This window comes from Grus americana, chromosome 15 (assembly GCF_028858705.1).
Source record: "Grus americana isolate bGruAme1 chromosome 15, bGruAme1.mat, whole genome shotgun sequence".
Lineage (NCBI taxonomy): Eukaryota > Metazoa > Chordata > Aves > Gruiformes > Gruidae > Grus > Grus americana.
Genome location: NC_072866.1, coordinates 350,006 through 369,673, shown reverse-complemented (window position 1 = coordinate 369,673; position 19,668 = coordinate 350,006). Strand labels below are relative to the sequence as shown.

The window sequence follows — 19,668 nt, the reverse complement described above, 5'->3', positions numbered from 1 at the left end:
GCATCATCTCCGTGGCCTCCTCTGGACTCGCCCCAACAGCTCCAGGTCCTTCTTGTGCTGAGGACCCCTGAGCTGGATGCAGTACTGCAGGGGGGTCTCACCAGAGCGGAGCAGAGGGGCAGAATCCCCTCCCTCGCCCTGCTGGTCACGCTGCTGGGGATGCAGCCCAGGACATGGTTGGCTTTCTGGGCTGCCAGCATCCATTGCCAGGTCATGTTGAGCTTCTCGTCCACCAACACCCCCAAGTCCTTCTCCTCAGGGCTGCTCTCCATCTATTCTCCGCCCAGTCTGCACCAATACTGGGGACTGTTGGGACAGTTTGCCGGTGTAGCATTTTCTATCACACAGATATCTTTTTACTGTAGTGACACCTTGCAGTAACCAATCATCTCCTGAATCTCAGTTTTATGGGATCTTTTAAAAGAAACGGACAATCCCTTGATTTTATTTACCATCTGAAATTGTTTCATAAGTTAAATTAACCTTCTGTACTTGGATATTACCATACAAAGCATCAGGTATTGCACAGCTAACGCTACCCACTATTTTGAAGATACTTAGGCAGTTAGGGAGAGAGTTATAGTTTTCTGAGTAACTTTAAGAAAGTTTTCACACTGTATCACACATGAGACTAATCTCAAAACTTAACAAATCTGAGCTAATTAAGTAGAGCAAATAACTGAGATCCAGATGACAAAAAAGCAGCAGAAAGTGTATGCTGTTTAGGAAATACAGGGGGACCAGAAGAGGATTATTACTCATGACCTGAAATGTCTGCAGTGAAGACAAGTGCGTTCAGCAAATGTATCAGGATGACTTCCACTATTCAGGTTATGTCCTGTGGCACTCATCTCAAATGGTCGGTAATGAAGATGATTCTTTGTGCTCATGGGAAGTGTTGTAAAACAACCTCCGAAAATTGTTATCAGTTCAGGTGTTCTCTCTTCAGATAAGCATCTCATGTAACACATTACCTGAACTGCATCTGTTGCTTTACTGCAATGATCAGTGTCTTGGAAGCATCAAAAAAATATCTAGACTAATAAATACATCAAACTTGGGAGGTTTTTTCATTTTGTTTAAGGCTTTTTTGAGGAGTTTAATTGTTTATTTAGTTTTGCTTTAAAAGATGCTCTATTGTCTTTAGTCAGATCTCTTTTGAGATATTTAAAAGCATGCAGTAAGAATATTTTTTTAATTCATTTTTACTAAACAAGTTTGAGCTGAGGATCCATACTTCAGAGGAAATTTCCAGGTCACACTTAAACCCCACGAAAATATTAACTGATTCCGAAGTTATGACAGATCACTAACTACATCAAGAACTGGGTCCAAAATACATTCACCCAAATCAACCTAGGCAATGAGATTGCTCAAAAGAAACAGCCTGTGTTGAAAATTTGAAAAGTTTGAACAGAAGGCCCAAAAAAGGAGGTGTGAAGGACGGCCACTTGCAGGACACAGAGTCTGTTCCTAGATGGAGCTGTGTACCACCACACCAGTGCTTTGGAAGTGAGAATGTAACAGGCACGGCTACTCAAACATTCGCTCCTTGTACGTTTAAGAAGTGCCCTGTAGCCCTTTTTCATTTAAACGGTTCATATCTAGTAAAGAGGCTTGTAACTCACAAATCAAATGAGGGTTCTGCAAAACAAACACTCCACAAACACAAAACAACGCCACTCCTGCAATCATACGGAAGCTATACTGGTGTAAATGATGGGTCTCATTCTTGATAAACACTGAATCAAACTGTAATTGAGCTGCAGAACTAGCATAACTTCAATGTTTTTCAGAGTAGTTAACACTTGAATTGAGAGGATTACACACTCAAATCACCTACCAGAGACATGCTCATTACGATACTTGTCACACACATTCTGGCTTCTGTCCAAAGAGTTAAAAGGTTAGAGAGATAGGAGCCATAAGAACAAGTGGGGTAGGAGGAAAACGAGCTGGGAGCAAACTAGTACCCAGAACAGTAAAAGGGAGAAGGAAAAGACAAATGGCAGGGAAGAAACGAATTAGGAAGAAAACTAACAAAACAGATATTCAGACTTTGTTTCCTCGGACTGAAGCCTCATTTCAAAGCGTGAGAGAAACAGTAAATTAATAATTTATTTTAAAAGGTATGTCCTAGCAGCATTTGCCTATTTCTAGGAAAAGAAAAACCCAACACAAAACCCAACACATGCATTATTTTGAAGCTTTGCACAAAATGCTGACAGCTTCTAATTTTATTTACACTTAGGTGTTAGAGATCACTTTCCTTACACTCACCTCTTCAGGAACCTGAATATGAGACCTATGGTGTCCTTTTGGAGAGGACTCACCCTGAAGATGCTGAGATTTTAATAATTTTATTTATTTCTTCTTATCAAACATTCTTCAACTCCTATGAATACTCTATCCTGTTGGATATATGAATATGATGTATAGATGGATTTACTCTGGATGTTGAATATATGAAAACAGGACTATGGGGCACTGAGCTATTTTGAAGCACTAAGGAGACAAATTTCCAGCAGACTGGAAAAGTGGTTTTGGTCTTACCATCTGTCAAAGTGATAAAGAAGGACAGTCCTTCCTGGAGTCCCATTCTCAGAGGTGCTCCCGTTCCAGCTTTTCTCCAGTTAAACATATCCAAGGCCTTCTCATCACCACCCACAGCTGCTTTTGCCAGCTGTACAAAGTCCCTGCAAACAGAGATACTTAATTTCCAATTCCCTACATAACAGGGTATTTTCCATCTCAAAGAAGGGATGAGTAGTTAATAAAACATATTGTAAAGCCAGAATAAAGATGTTTCATACACTGGTTGGAAAAAGGACAACCTCAAAAAGATACAAAGTAAAATTTTAATACTAGTATTCATTGTTTCAGCTTTTTTCCCATAAGCATTATTACTTTTACAGAGATGTGAAACAGAAGTGGCCCAGACAAGAAATTTTTTTTTTTTTTACTACAGTTGTTTCCTATTTCTTGCTTGGAGACAAAGGAAATAACAATGTTTAAGAACTGACTTTCAGTTTAATTGTTCTTGCCAATCATTTAATGGATAATTGGGTTTTTAGAGTGCTTTCTGCTTTTCATGATCAGCAACATTGCTAATTAGAAAAACTAAAGGAAGAAGAGTCAACAGCAACAGAGAGAAAAGTATGGACAAAAGGAAGATCTGTTGCTGCAGACAGGACACAAATAGCCAGCTACTAGAGTGGGAGAAGAACTTGGAAATAAAGGACAGTTAGGAGAATAACTTTTTTTATTTTTTTTTTAAAAAAGTTTGCCTGTGAGTAGGATTTTCTCTCCATGGATCAAGAGAAAGACCTGGTATACAAGTGCTCTCTGCTGCAGCCCAAAACTTACTCGCCAGGAGGGGGTGGTCGAAAGACACAGTGAGACAGACATTTCCCAAACTCTTGTTTCACCAGGGCAGGACCTTGCACTCTGCCTCGCTGGTCCATTCTCCATAGAACCAAGACACCGTGCTAGAAAAAGACAACAGGTAATTCATTACGCTTTGCGCACAGATGAGAATCCAGATTTCAGCTACTCAGCACACATAAAAATGAACATTTAATTCAAAGTGTGTGCTGGTTTTGGCTGGGATAGAGTTAATTTTCTTCACAGTAGCTAGCAGGGCTGTGGTTTGGATTTGTGCTGAGAACGGTGCTGATACCACAGGGATGTTTTTGTTCCTGCTGAGCAGTGCCTGCACAGAGCCAAGGCCGCCTCTGCTCCTCACCCCCCCACCAGCGAGTAGCTGGGGGTGCACAAGGGGTTGGGAGGGGACACAGCCAGGACAGCTGACCCCAGTGACCCAAGGGATATTCCATACCATATGATGTCATGCTCAGCATATAAAGCTGGGGAAGAAGAATTAAGGGAGGGACATTCGGAGCGATGGTGTTTGTCTTCCCAAGTCACCGTTATGCGTAATGGAGCCCAGCTTTCCTGGGGATGGCTCGACACCTGCCTGCCATGGGACGTGGGGAATGAATTCCTTGGTTTGCTTTGCTTGTGTGCACAGCTTTAGCTTTACCTGTTAAACTGTCTGTATCTCAACCCGTGAGTTTTCTCACTTTTACTCTTCTAATTCTCTCCCCCATCCCACCGGGGGGAGTGAGCGAGTGGCTGTGTGGGGCTTAGTTGCCAGCTGGGGTTAAACCCCAACACAGAGCAACACCATTCTTTTCATTTAGCTGACATATACAATTACTCCCACTGAAAACTAAGCCACAAGGAATAAAAAATATTTTTAATATTATATTATTTGCTTATTTAAACTCAAGTTATCTAAAAAAGCTTGTTGGTCATATCCATTCTTAGTAAAATGACACTGCCAGAGTAATTAAGCGGAATAGCTTTAGTTTTCCTCTGCAAGCAGCATATGCAAATACTTGTTTAGGTAACTCCCTTTCTACTTTTTTCTTGCAAGTAGTCTGATTGCTAAAAGAAAAGATACTGAGATAAAAGCTAGCAAAGCATAAGATATGCCTCCTTGGTAAGTGCATGTAAAACTGATATAGATGAGCATGGGTATATGATTAGACACATGTGAAGTCACAGGATGCAGATAATCTAAGGAAAGAATTTCAGAATTTCTGGAGCTTTCTTCTTTCCGAGTAGACATTCAAGTACAACAAGAATTCATTTTTAGAAACAGAACTTAGTAACTAGGAGAATCATAGACGCTAAAGAGAGGCAAACTGGTTAGCTAATTAATTCAATGTAGTAGTCAATATAAGATGGCCCTCAGGGCCTGGCACAGGTTCTGAAGGTAACACGTGTTTTGCAGTGCCAGCTCAGAATGAGCACCAACCCCTGGTGACTGGAAAGGATGGAGAAGGCAGAGAAGCAAAAAGAAAGTTCAGCATACGTTATATATACTTATACGTTAACCATCCCAACAAACTGACTGATGCTACAGCCTCACAGCTGGAATTTTAAGATTATTATTTATTGCTGTTATTATGGCAGTGCTTAGGGAACCAAATTGTATTTGGAGGCCCTCTGTGTAAGCATTACATGAAAAAAAAAGTAACAATTTGCAATATGAAGTTCTATCTCATTTCACCTCATTAAGATAGATAATAAAATGGTATTATAATGTGCTCTATTTTTCTTTATTGTTTTCAATGGAGTATAGTCTTTCTAGAAGTGAAAGACTAGTAGCAGTGGTACAGTCTAAACACTTATTCTTCAGAATCCTAACTAGAAGCCACACAAGATGTAGCTGAGGCCTTCCAAGGTAACATTTCCTTCTTTTTTTTTTTTCTTTTTTCCCTAAGAATCAAAGTTCTTACTTCTTTCAGTGTATCACCCAAAACTGTTTATTAAGGGCAATAATAAGGTCTTACAGCTTAAAGAATGTGACACGGCTGTGCATCTGTGAAACTACTGTACTTAAGTTCCAAGAGGCCACCTGAGGTTCATACAATGTTTGCTGGTTACCTCTGGAATCACGGGATCCTATGATCAGAAAGTTCATGTCCTGTTGGCTCCTCCTCACTTTTACCTCAGCTTTAAGTGTCACCAAATTCCAGGGATCCCAACTAAGAACAACTGCAGCATTTATAAGCTGGAAGAAAAGCCTGCAGCTTTGTAAAGTTGCTGACCTTCCTTCCATCCCATTCTAGACATCCCATCCTGTATCCAGATAACCTAGTTGCAAACTCAGTTCTAAGTTTGGAACACATGAGATTGGAAATAAAAAAGCTCATTACCTTTTCTAAGTGTGACTGGTTATAGAAAGGATGCAGAACCAGTCTGCTTTCAAACGGTATTTGAAAAGGACAAAGGACATTGACCTTATCATCTATAAGATTTACTCTTAAGGTATCCTGTATCTTCCCAATCGTTCTTAACAACCCAAAGCTTTAGCGTCTTGTTATAAAGTCTATTTCCTTTATAAATAGGCTTTCACTATAGAAAGGACCTAGATCCTTAAATTTTTGTGTGTGATTGAAACCTGGAAGTCATCCATGTTATTTGTTATTTAAAACACAAATTAAGAGCTTCTGATTTTTACAGCATCCTATTCCAACTTTAATTATTTTCAATTTTCTTGCAACTCAGGATTTATGTTCTCAGCTGAGGACTCTCAGTTACGAAGTCCCAGTGAAGATCAAACAGAAATCAACTCAGGGTCCAAATATTTATCTTCTTTGTAAGGGTATTCCTCTAACGTGCACAGAGTACGATCCTGGTAGCACTCACCTCATGGAAGTTACCTGAATATAAACCTTCATGAGAAACATTTTAAAAGTAAACTTAAAAGCCATTGGGAAAGATGTAGGAAATGACGCATACCTATGCTGCACATCAGACCACGGTACAATGGCACTGAGGTGCCACACCAGAGATGGGGGGCAGAGTCACCACCTTGGAGCTAGCCAGAGGATGCTCAGCGAGCCTGGGCTCTACGCAAGGCTGATTAGCTCAAGGTGGCCGCTCCAGACCCAGCCCCGGGCTTTGAAGGACCCCCAGTTCATTGGCCAAGGACACCAGGCATACCCTGAACTGCGCTCGGACGCCAGGGAGTACCCTGAACTGCACTCAGCCCTGTGTTGCATCGTCTGCAGAGGGTAACGCAGCTATGTGCAATAACGAATTTTTCCGAGTTCAAATGTGCTGCTGTTCCATCTATTGAGGTTGGCCTTTCCAACTACTGCAACTACATGAAACTGAAGAGCATTCATGTTGACACAGGCATAGGCTTTGTTTTGTCATGTTACGGTATTTCCTTGAAACCACTGCTTATTCTGCTTTGATTAGTACTCTCATCAGAGGAGCAGTTAGGATGAGTCTATACAATTGTTAAATTTGCCTATAAGAAAGGCTGTATCTGTTTTAAGATGATTTCATTACTGTGATCTGACAGCAAATAAATCGATTTGAAAAAAGTTTGTTCATAAATGTAAGCTGTGGCTACATTAATGTATTATCTCCATATAAATAAGGCCTCAGTTACACTGTGTGTCACCTTCTTTTGTCTGAGCAGCATTTTCTCCTTTCTAATAAAGAAGAGGATAAATTCATTTTTGACTGAATTTTTAATTTCTGCGTTTCTGTCAAATGCAGCAACAGAATTTTACAAACAGTGATTTAAAATTATATTTTCCTCTGACCTATATATGTAAGAATTCTCAGCAGAACTGAAATTCTTGGACAAGCTCAAGTTTGTATCAAGGAAAATATAGAAAAACTCACTTTTTTTTTTTTTCCATTTGCTGACTCAAGAACTGGCAAAACAAGAATCTTCTATGAATGTTTAATCCTGAATACTAAATATTCTATAGCGACTTTCTCATTTCACTATATAAAAGGGCAACCAGCTCATCAAGAAATAAAGATTGCCACATTTCAAGTGTTTCCACAACATATTTTCCATACGATAAGTTTGACTCATTTTTAGAGTATTAATAAAAACAGAACCAGAGAGATTAGCATGGGGTTTTTGTACTGAAGTGAGCATTGCTATGCACTCACTACAGATGAATATGGTGTACCTGGAATTTGTTTCTTGACATCTGGGTTTTATTCCTGAGTCTGCCACAAAATTCGTGCATGGGCAGAAGCAAATAATTCAAGTTGTCTATGCCTCAATTACCCCATCCATTAAATAGCCTTAAACCCTAATCTACTGCTCAGCACATACTGAGATTAGATACACTTTTATTTAAAGATAAATTGATAAACCAGCAACAAGTACTGTAGAAAAAGTTGAAACACTGAGATGTGATTTTACTCCCTAACAGTTTAAATTTGTACCTAAAGTGAGGAAATCTATCTCCTCCACAACTATCCCTTCCCCCACCAATCCATTCTGTAACCCCTTCCCATCACAGGGCTTGCAACACCGTGTTCCACATCAAACACACGTTTGGCATTTCAACTACTCACCCTATCACCAGACGCCAGGCAGGTACCATTTGTACTCCAGTTTAGGACTGTAATTTTGGCGTTGTGATTTGGTGGTACAGCGTGGTGCTCCTTGTCTTGTTTGTTAAGTATCACAACTTCTCCAGTCTCCCAACCCGCTGCAAGAATCGGTCTGGAAGGGTGCCAGGAAAGTGATGAGACCTGAAAGCTTCTCTCAACATGTGCATCGGACACATGTCCTCCCTGCAAATGGAAATAAAGTGCAAGCTCAGTATAATGGAAACTCAGTACAAGGATGCAGCTAAACCTTCAGACTCGCTTCCCAGTCAACAAGATATTGTTCTCTGGTAGAGGACTGGCGTGTAATAGAGCTTCCTGCAGGTGATATGAAGTGGCTACAAAAATTATCTTTACAGCTATTTCACGTGCATAAAAATGTGCTACAACATGCAGTACATCCAGTTGCAAATTGGTAATGAAAACATGGCAGTGTTAAGTGACTGCCTCACTCTGCTTTTCCAGGCTATTCTGCCCTCACAGCACACATGAGCAGCCCTCACGGTATATCAAGTTTTTACTCCTGTATGAAGGATAAGAAGGCTTCGAGCACATTTCAAGGTAAAAAACCCCAACTTTTGAAAAAGAAGCACCTCACTGAGGACACAGAATAAATTCACGCTTAAACAGCTCCTAAAGGCAGACATTCCTTTGTGCATGGTTTGCAATAGCATTGCAGGCAAATCATTTAACCTCTCTATGTATTTATTTTTCCATTTGTAAAATTTGGATGCCAATTTTGCATAACACTCTTTGGAAAGTATAAGGCTACTCATATTAACAGACTTAAACATTTCCAGTATGTCTGCTGCTAGATTGCTTGTAGCACCGTTTCCCTAAATAGCACACTTTTTTCCTGAAAATTATGCAAACCAAAGTCCTACGCAAGCCTCTTGTGTAAGTTTAGAGTATGCAAAGGAAATATCTGTCTACAGGTAGAAACTGTACTAGGAAACAACCTACTCAAATGGAACAAGACGAGTCTAGCAGATCAGCTCAGTCTTGAGGTGGAGAAATTATTTTTTTTATTTATATTTCTTAGTATGTTTTATTCACTTAGAGTTTAAAAAAAAAAAAAGGCAGCAGCATGTGTCCATTTTACTGATAAGCCTGAAATTCTCATACTATGAAAAGTAAAAAGCAAATCAGTAACCATCACAAACAAGACTTAAAGGCCTTAAATTAAGGCCTTTAAATTTCAATGGAAAGATGAAATTAATTTATGAAGGCCTTTTTATAAAATATATATATTTATATAAAATATAAACTATATAATGTAATCAGTGGCTGATGAACCTGACATGTCCTGGATAGCATGGGACATGGATAGTAATTAAAATGCAAGGGGATTCGAGGAGCATGAGGCTGCAAATCATTTGCAAGGCTGCAAATATATATGTAAAAAAAAGTGACGTTTCAAACCAGCAAAACGGTATCAAGCCCAAAAGTAAAGTTGCTGATTATTCACCTGTTCCAGGTAGATATCCACACAGCCCCCAGACGTTGTGCTGATGGAAGCAACTGCCAGGAGTGGGTGAAGTGGGTGCCATGCTATGTGAGAAGGGGAGGCAGCTGAATCGGGAGCTTCTGGTCGATGACTCACGTACACAGCCATAACAGCAGAAGCCGTCACAGACTGCAAAGCTGTACAAGGAGAACAAACATTTCTAACAGGTATGCTTAAGTATATGAGATATATATACACACACTAAATATATGTGCTATATTATATATATAAACTATGTACATAATAACAAGTACGCTTAAAAATGAGGAAAAAATACATGCTACACAGGCATGAAAAAGGTCATCTTTTTAAAAAGTACAGAGGAATACTGCGCCTTGCAGTCTGTAGTTTCATAGTGCGCACAGGCTAGTACCAACCTCCCACCGGTGGCTCGAGCTGGCTGATTTCGGAGGACTCGGAAATAACTCAGAATTTACCAGAAAGCTACTTACAGTACTTCATATCCAAAGATGTCAATTAATGTACAGACAGAGCAATTTTATGTTGTAAAGTCTCACATCTGGGCTTTCAAGGTAAGTTTTAACAGTTCTCACCACTCTGGAGCTTGTACTGTTGAAATTACATGAGATTAGCGTAACACATACTATCTGCTATCTACATTTGAACTGTTACCTGCTTTGAATGAAAATAGTCCATAAGTGCTGATATTCCAAGGAAAAAAAAACCTGAAAGCAATGCTCTTTTCAGAGTTGTGGTCAGAAATGGAGGAAGACACTAACAGTCTTTAATATCTTATATACAGAGATGGTCTTTGGGATTTGTGTTGTGTGATCTTATTGGCTTGGTTTGGAATGAAAAAACCTGGAGAAAAACACCTCAAGAGTTATTAGCAAATAATGCTAAGACCTGGTGAAAACAAAACAAAACAAAACAAACAAAAAAAAAACAACTGCGAAAGGTTGAAAAAGACTCCTTTGACATTTCAGGGAAGAGACTTTTTGTTCTGTGCAGCTAAACCACGAGTTAAGAACCTGTGGGCACACGGATGCACAGCAGTTAGATTTGCCTAAGTCACCAATCGGACACCGATGCAGGATGTAAAATGGACATAAAGAGACTCTTGTTTTAAAGTCTCTTTACTTCAAGCATTCTGTCAGGGTTTAAAAGAAATATTTTGCTTTAAGAAGGCTGCCTTCAAAAAAAAAAAAAGAAAAAAGAAAAAAAGAAAAAAGAGAGCAATGAAATCAGATTCAGCACCTTTGATTTGACAGGTTAGAAAGGTGTGTAACATTTTTAAATACGTTGGTAGTTCTGTATCTTGCGTCTGATATTACAACATGAATCAGAACAACATGAACTACCAGACACCGGAACAGAAACAAGTGTAATTAGCCTAATAACAAGCAATTTGATATTTCAAAAAGATCAATTCACCTTTATCTTCACACTCCTTCAAAATCCTCTGTATTCCTGTAGCGGCATGTGGGTCTAGTTTTGTTGCCACAAAAAAAATCCCAAACAAAAACCCCCCACCCAACAAACCATTCAAATAAAAATTGGAGTGTTTTTCATTGTTATTTCATGTTTTTAATAGTTTTCTTAAATCTCCAGTTCTGCTCCAAAATAGTGTACCCATTCTTATTTCATTATTATTTCATCTGTTTCATTTTACTCTAATGGGGGAAGAATTTAGTCCATACTTGAATATAAGCTTTATATGGGCTCAAAATTTGAACTAATAAAGAAATTCACTTCAGATTAAAATAAAAATTTGAGATGCCTAAATGAAAAAAACCACCCACATTTGATATGAAATCATGGTTTTATCACACAAAACCACACAGCTGTAATGCCTTTTCTAAAGTCACCTTTTTCTGCTGTTAAGTGTTCCTTGCATCTGTAGTCATAAATATTACTTATTATTATTATTCAGTTATTTCAGTCCCCTTCAGAGAGGGAAGAAAATAAGTTTGTCAAGCTTACAAACTGTGTCTCTTGATCAACTCACTAATGGCTAACCATCCCTTTTGGCATTAATAGACAGCAAGAACAATTTTTGAGTCAATATTGTATATATTTAAAAAGACAGATTAGCCCTTACTAAAAGAAGATTCAGTGATATTGTCAAGTAAATTATGGACAATCCCTAATATAAAATACTTTGCACCATCTCAATAACTATACAAAATTGTGCAGGAGACTGTTATACACAAATAAGTAAATTTTTAATATAACTGGATTACTCAGTGGTGTAAAAATCACTAAACCAACATTCATTTGCTTACTGTAATCTTGGGAATTCATTATTCACATTACTGTTGCTTCAAGATCATGTATTTACACTCTGTAGCTTTGAAAGATGCTTCTTCAAAGAAAAAAAAAAAAGAGCAGCACTACCTCTACAAATGATTCTGGCACTGCATGTTCTATTTTTTCAACATCTAAAAGACAAGAATTTCTGAAAAAGTTGATCACTTTGAGTATTAGAATAGAATATGACCAAGTCCAGATATCTGATCTCAGTAATCAGATTAGATATACCTGATGAACACTTTTGAAACAACCGACAAGTGCTTCATAAAACCCCTAAGAGTTCATAGTATCCCAGACTGGTTTGGGTGGGAAGGGACCTCACAGCCCATCCAGTCCCTCCCCCTGCCACAGGCAGGGACACCCTCCACTAGCCCAGGTTGCCCAAAGCCCCATCCCACCTGGCCTTGAACACTGCCAGGGAGCCAGGGGCAGCCATAGCTTCTCTGGGCAACCTGGGCCAGGGCCTCACCACCCTCACAGGGAAGAATTTCTGCCTCACATCTCATCTCCATCTCCCCTCCTCCAGCTTCAGGCCATTCCCCCTTGGCCTGTCACTCCCTGCCCTTGTCACCAGTCCCTCTCCAGCTTTCCTGTAGCCCCTTCAGGGACTGGAAGGGGCTCTAAGGTCTCCCCGGAGCCTTCTCTTCTCCAGGCTGAACAAGCCCAACTCTCTCAGCCTGTCTCCATAGCAGAGGTGCTCCAGCCCTCGCATCATCTCCGTGGCCTCCTCTGGACTCGCCCCAACAGCTCCAGGTCCTTCTTGTGCTGAGGACCCCCGAGCTGGACGCAGTACTGCAGGGGGGTCTCACCAGAGCAGAGCAGAGGGGCAGAATCCCCTCCCTCGCCCTGCTGGTCACGCTGCTGGGGATGCAGCCCAGGACATGGTTGGCTTTCTGGGCTGCCAGCATCCATTGCCAGGTCACGTTGAGCTTCTGTCCCCCAACACTCCCAAGTCCTTCTCCTCAGGGCTGCTCTCCATCCATTCTCTGCCCAGCCTGTAGTTGTGCTTGGGATTGCCCTGACCCATGTGCAGGATCTTGCACTTGGCCACCTTGAACTTCATGAGTTTCACACAAGCAAACGTTAGACATTACATTAATGTCTGCCCACAGAGAAATGTTGAGAGGTTCAAGGTCATTCTCTGTCCCTGTTCTTAACTGGCCAGACACAAGCCAGATCTAGTCCAGACATCATACACCCATACTAACGTGGCCCTGTGCTTGGGAGATCAGGTCCTTTGGGGAAATCCAGCCTTATTTCAGGGTTTATCAGCTCACAGGTCATACACCACCAATACAGGGACCAATGCAGACTGATAACTGGCCATCACTCGGAGCACGGGCAAAAGATTGTGTTTGTCTGCACCCACTAACACAGACATGCATAAGATTTCACACGGAGTCAGTAATTTTATGAGTAGTGGAAGATTATCCTTTGATATGGGTGATTTCCCTCTAGACAAACCTCTCAATTCATTACTTACAAGTTGACAGAGTATTAAAATAAATTACAAACCAAATAGCTTTTATTTGTTTGGTTTGAATTTTCTGGGATTTAGGTCAGTAACCTCAAGATTCCTATTGTTACAAATTGCAGCAGTGATCCAGAATACATGCACATGTTTCAAAAGACAATCATCTACATTCAGGAAATATAATATTTTAAATTATGCTATTTTGTCTTCGGTGACAATTCTTAAAAAGCTACTTTTATGCTCTGTACAACAACGTTGTCAGCAAATTTAGCATCTAAGGGAGGCTGATTACGATTTGGTTTGCTATTCTTGTGGAACTGCTAGTGGCCACAAGCTTACCAGAAAACCCATCCCCAAACGTATTCATAAAATGAGTTTTCTATAGGCATTGTTGTGATGTTTCCCTGGCAAGACTTGACAGCTACCTGTGCAAAACCATAGTTTTTTTCTTATAGTCCCTACCTATCAGAAACACTAGCTTCTAAAATTTTAAAATGTTTAAAATAGCTAGCCACAGAAAAAAAATGAGAATACAAAATTGAGTTATGCTACCAAAAGATGGTCAGCGACCAAATACTATGTCCTCTAACAAGTAGACCAGAAAGATTAAATAGTAAAAATCTGATTAAATCCTGAACCCACACAGAGGGAGACGGAATGAGAAAACGCGCACAGGGACGAGCCCAGGCTGCTTCTCGAGGAATTCTGCCCGTGGGGCAGCGCCTCACGTGGGCCGAAATCTGCGTGGGTCACCTCGGCCGAGCTGCGATCGTCAGTCGCCAGCAAAAAACAACATCGGGCTCCGTGAATCCGCCACAGCCCGCGAGGAGCGACTGCTCCCAGGCGCCTAGCACCCGGGTCCCGCCCGCCACGTTCGCGCTGCGTGGGCGCGCCGGCAGACCCGGCCGCTCCCGCCGCCCACCCGAGCTCGGGGCGCCCGCAGGCAGCGGCCCGGCCGCCCCGGAGCCTCAGGCTGACCGCGACCGACCCCGCTGCCGCAGGCCGGGCCCAGACCGACTGGGAAGAAGCCGGCCGAGCCGCTGCGGGCTCCCGGCGCCTTCGCTCGGGCCAGTGCCCGCTCTCACCTGCCGGCAGCCCCGGAGCGCGGTCCCGGCGGCAGCCCCGGCGCTGAAGGCCGCACTCGCTCCCAGATGCTTTGCGTTACCCCTGACAACGAGGAGAGTCCCCAGCGCGGAAACTCCCGACCCGGAGCCGAAGAGATACGGAAATAACCGAAGTCGTCCGCTTGGCGCACCGGAGAGAGACGGAAAGTGCCGACCGCAGCGGGAGCCGGGCGCGCTCGGCCGTGCTGCCCCGCGGTCTCCCGCCGACGGGTCGGGGCCGGCACCGAGCGTCCCCTCGGGAGCGGGGCGGCGCGGCCTGCTTTCCTCCCGCAGCGAGCAGCAACGGCTCAGGGCTGGTTCTCCTTCGCTCCCTGAACGGCGCCTGGGAGCGGTGGTCGGAGGGGCTGGAAGCGCCGCTGCCCTGCGCGGGGCCGGGGGACCGGCCGGGCGCCATTCCCTCAGCCATCACCCCAAGGGCGGGCTGCCCCTTCCCCGGGGGCGCGAAGGGCTCAGCGCCCCGTCCCACCACCCTGCCTCTGGGCAGGGGAACCCGCCACCACCTCCGGGCACAGAACCACCTTGGCCACCCACCCTTGGGCTCCGGTCTTCAGGACTTTGTGAATTAACCCGTGAGGAACTTTTTCTGACGCAGACGATGGACTGTGCAGCTCCCCGGCTTCCTGGGAACCAAGATTCCGTCGCCAGTTGTGTCCCCGCACACATATCAAGCACCCACTGCAACAGAGCCCGATCTACCTGAGGATTAGTGAAATATAAACGCATATTGTAATCTTATGTGATGATGGAGCTCAGAGCTCATTAGCACGCTCAGCGCTTTTGTGGGAAAAGTGATTTGGTAACTTTTTAAGATAGTGGCTGAGTTTTTCTAGTAACATCTAAGTGAAGATAGCCCCACAAAGCCTTCCTGCCGCTGCCCTCCCACACCACCCCTCCATGCAGCAGGGACGGCCTAGCTCCATCTCCAGCCCCATCAGTGCTGGGCCCACATTCAGCCTTAACAGCCAGGTTTACCCAATGTGTTCAGAAGAGACAATTCAAGACCCAATCCTCGTGCCGTTGTCAAGTCCACAATCATTTGTAATTCCCCTCAAGTCACAACACTTCCACACAAACAGATGAAAAGAAGCCACACGTCCAGTACAGCTGTGACCAACAGTTTCTGCACGCATGAACTTCTGTTCATAGAATCATAGAATGGTTTGGGTCGGAAGGGACCTCAAATATCACCCAGTTCCAACCCCCCTGCCATGGGCAGGGACACCCTCCACTAGCCCAGGTTGCCCAAAGCCTTGTCATGTTGACTCTGCCATGTGTAACATATGGTGTAATTTATCTGGTGTTTCATATTGTCTCCCTTTTCCAAGTACACAGCAATTACTGGGACCCTTCTGACAAAAAAAAAAAAAAGGTCAGTTTTGTTACCACGTAGGAAAAAGTACCAGGTGGGAGGCAGACTGCATTAAAATGTGCTGTGTCTCTTCCAGAATGTAAAGATAGGCATCAGGTAGGGAGGCAAAATGCTGGCTTCAGACCTTCTCAGTACAAGCTCAACAACCCCCTCTAGAAGAAATTGTTTTCTGAGCAGCAGAACTGACAAAGTCCTGTTTCCTGTAGTTTTTTATCTCATGTTTGAATTATCTTCTCCCTTACAAGGCATCAGCTCTAATAAAGTCATTTATGACATCTCTGCTTGGTGGGTTCTTGGACATGCGATAACACCATTAGCTCACTCAGGTGCCACTCCCAAAGTAGAGGTAGTAATTCATTTCTTGGCTCTGCCCCACTGGCTATTTTTACTGTTTGTGCCCATAGTATTTCTGAGATCATCAGATTTGAAGTTCAGTATTTGAGCAGATGCCTTCTTTTCTCAGACAGCCAGGCTAACAAGGAACCTATTGCAACTACAAAGTACAATCATGTCAGAAATACATGGCTGGCCAGCAGGAGCCTCAAGCAACTGTCTAGTCTATCATCCCTTTCTGGGCTGGAATAAAAATCATCTAAAAAACCCCACTGACTGTCTCTGCTCAGGTGACCATTTTTACAGCTTTCATACTTGCCTGGTTTAGTGTTACACAAAATTTTACCCAACAACTAAACTACACATCCCTACCTGTGCAGGGGGAAATTCTAGCCAGAAATTAAAGTTCCCTGCCCTCCAATATTCGACAGAGGAGCCCTGCTGTAAAGGATTTATAACCTAAATAGACAAATGAACGGAGCGTCCTAGGATCCTAAGGTCCTCCCTCCTGAGTACCACACTCATAAAAGATGCCTAACAGCTCTGAGTCCCTAAAGTCCCGGGACAGGCAAAGAACAGGCTCCAGCCGTGTCGTCGCACACAGCGCATTTCATCCCTTCCTCTAAGGGCTTGACCTCAGATGCTGAAAGAAATAATAAAGTTGCATGGTTAGGTGCTTCCTATTTAGTAAGCCATAAAGGATTAATAATGGAAGTCTGACCTTCAGTTTAAATCCTCTTACCTGAATGAACTGCTTTAGTAACACAAAGATCAGCCATTATCACTTGCCAGATTAAACAACTTAAGAGCCTTTTAAGAACAAATGAATTATGAATGAAATGTAGTAGCTTCTAAGTAACCTAAAAAGAAAATACAGGACGACATCCACTATATCAGTGGCTTTTACTTCTAAGATCTTTGGAAAACTAATTTCATGTTATAGTGTAATGATCATGCACATTAGATGTAAAATTAAAAACACCTCAACATAAACCAGAAGTATTAACTTTGTCCTTCTGCTGGACAGTTCTGCATTGCTTGCTCTGTTTCTATTAAGCATGCAACTTGTTATTCATAGCTTAAAATACACAGGATGTGCAACAAATCCAAGTTAATGTTCTTGCCTAGCCTAGAAAACCACAACAACGAACACTGAAAGATTATTTGCATTTTGTATCTGTGCAGGTCTGCCAAAGCCTGATCGTGGACCTTCCCTACTATTAAAAAAGAACGAATTAAAGTTCAAGTGTCTTTTGACATCTCAACCTACCCCCTGCCTCTCAGCTCTTGTCCAACTCCTTTTTATTCAGTCTTTCTTTCACAAACATTTACACACATGAGCAATTTCACACCTTAACAGTCCACTTGAGGCAATGGGGCTATTCAAGCATATGACGTTATTTACATACAGAGAGAATGGAAACCTTCAACTCTGAGCTCCTTGGGGAGCCGAACATACCTTCATGTCTCTTTGCAAAGCACCATGGAAATACATGGCACTGTAGATGCAGAATGCAGCATTTCCTGTCAGTATGGTTAAATTTGGTTGTGGTCAAACCAAGTGGCAAAAACAAGCCAATTTAAGAATTATTAAAATATACATTCAACACAAAAGCTACACACACTAATGACATCAACAAGGAAAAGAAAAAAGAATTCCCCCCACCAGGATCAAAGCAACACTATGAACTTGTGCTACATTATAACAAAACTGCAAAATACTCTCCCTACCAAAAAAACCACCCCTAATTAAGATGTAGATTCAAATGCAAAGCTCTACAGTGGAGATAAGACCAGTAAGTAATTTGGCTCTGTTTTGTTTACAAATTGCATTTATAGCAATACAGTTGGTTACTCACAGCTATGCTTTACACATATTTACAGGAGATGACGCAGAGTCCAAGGCATGTTCAAGTTTAGTTTACCATCGCAAGATAATTACTTGCCACACACTCCATGGGAGCCCAGTCTTCCAGAATTTAGATGCCATCATGAAGTTTAAGTTGTTAAGATTTCTAAGCTACAGCTTAGGAAGATTTTCCTCAGAAGAGGACTACGGCATCCTTTTCCTGCTATGATACTCACAAAGTTTCAAAAAGAGGATGATCTAATGCTCTTTCCACAAAGAATTTATTAAAGAAAAAAGAACCCAAACCAACCTCACACAGTACCAGTTGTAAGATATATTTTTTTTAAATCATTCTTACTAGCAGTTAACATGAAGTCAGCACATAGAAGTATCAGAGAGCAGTCACTGGAAAACGGGCCAAAACATTAGGTTCACAAATGAAATTCAACCCCCTTTAATACATCACTGAACAAAGCTTCTTAATCCTGGAGACAACTTATTAAAAAAAAAAATATCCCACTTAAGGGTACCTACATGATTGCTAATTCTGCAAGAAGACTAGAAGTTGTGAAGACACTAGGCCTTCCCAGGAGGTTTCACATTTATAATGTCATGTATGTTATTTGTAACCTTTACTAACAATAAAGAACTTATTGAAATCCTTCATTAGTAAGATGCATGTTGTCAAGCCAGCTCCCGGGACCACAAGCGCCTCAGCAGCTCCCTGGGCAGAGGACCCTGCTCAGGCCAGAGCCCCCCAGAAGCGTGGCCGCCACCACAGGCAGCCCGGCAGGCAGGTCCCTGCTGCTCAGCCACAGAGCCACAGACTGGTGGGGGCTGGCAGGCACCTCTGGAGATCATCCAGTCCAACCCCCTGCCAAAGCAGGATCACCCAGAGCAGGTTGCACAGGATGGTGCCCAGGCGGGTTTGGAATCTCTCCAGAGAAGGAGACTCCACAACCTCTCTGGGCAGCCTGTCCCAGGGCTCAGTCACCCTCAGAGGGAAGAAGTTTCTCCTCATGTTTAGATGGAACTTCCTGTGTTCCAGTTTGTGCCCGTTGCCCCTTGTCCTGTCGCTGGGCACCACTGAGAAGAGTCTGGCCCCTTCCTCTAGACCCCCACCCTTTAGATATTGATAAGTGTTGATCAGATCCCCTCTCAGTCTTCTCTTCTCCAGACTAACCAGCCCCAGCTCTCAGCCTTTCCTCATACCAGAGATGCTCCAGGCCCCTCATCATCCTCACAGCCCTCCGCTGGACTCTCCCCAGTAGTTCCTGTCTGTCTTGAACTGGGGAGCCCAGAACTGGACACAGAACTCCAGATGTGGCCTCACCATGCTCCCTGGGATTGTCTTTCCCCTGACAAACTGCTAAAACCAACATGAAAATAGCAAGAAGTGGTAGGTTCTTCAGAGGACACCAAGGAGCCCCCAGGCCTGCACTGGGAAGAGATGTGGTACTGAACCTGAAGTGTTGAGAAATTCTTTTACCAAACAACAATCAGCTTTGAATTTAACAAGGCCTGTGAGTAATTAATGTGTACAGAGAAGATATCCTACCCTTGAGAACAGAAACATCCCAGCAGGATTGCCCAAACAGCATTGATAAGGAAGAACAGCTTGGCTGGACAACAGAGTTGGGAGATGTCCAAGGAGAAGAAACTGTCCTCAAAAGCTTGTGACCATAACAAGGACAAAGGAGTGGGGGGCTAACTCCCCAATGGACCACCCGAGACCCCCGCGCATGCGGAGTGTAGTTTTGCAATGCCAGCATTATGTAAATGTAGTAGATAGGCAGA

General features: G+C 42.7%; 1 protein-coding gene across 4 annotated transcripts in view; it reads right to left on the bottom strand.

Annotated features, from left to right (window-relative positions):
• Nucleotides 1-19,668, bottom strand: part of IFT140 (intraflagellar transport 140) — a 97,374-nt gene that overhangs the window by 77,160 nt on the left and 546 nt on the right. For 2 of the 4 annotated variants that reach the window (XM_054842588.1, XM_054842589.1), the window contains exons 2-5: nt 9,410-9,585; nt 7,906-8,127; nt 3,367-3,488; nt 2,554-2,696 (exon numbers count right to left, since the gene is read on the bottom strand). In XM_054842588.1, coding sequence (XP_054698563.1) covers nt 2,554-2,696; nt 3,367-3,488; nt 7,906-8,127; nt 9,410-9,556 — 634 coding nt within the window. In that variant the 5' untranslated portion in view covers nt 9,557-9,585. Of the gene's footprint in view, nt 1-2,280; nt 2,381-2,553; nt 2,697-3,366; nt 3,489-7,905; nt 8,128-9,409; nt 9,586-14,281; nt 14,365-19,668 lie in introns of those variants that run through there. The other 2 variants (XM_054842587.1, XM_054842590.1) reach the window with 2 other exon arrangements.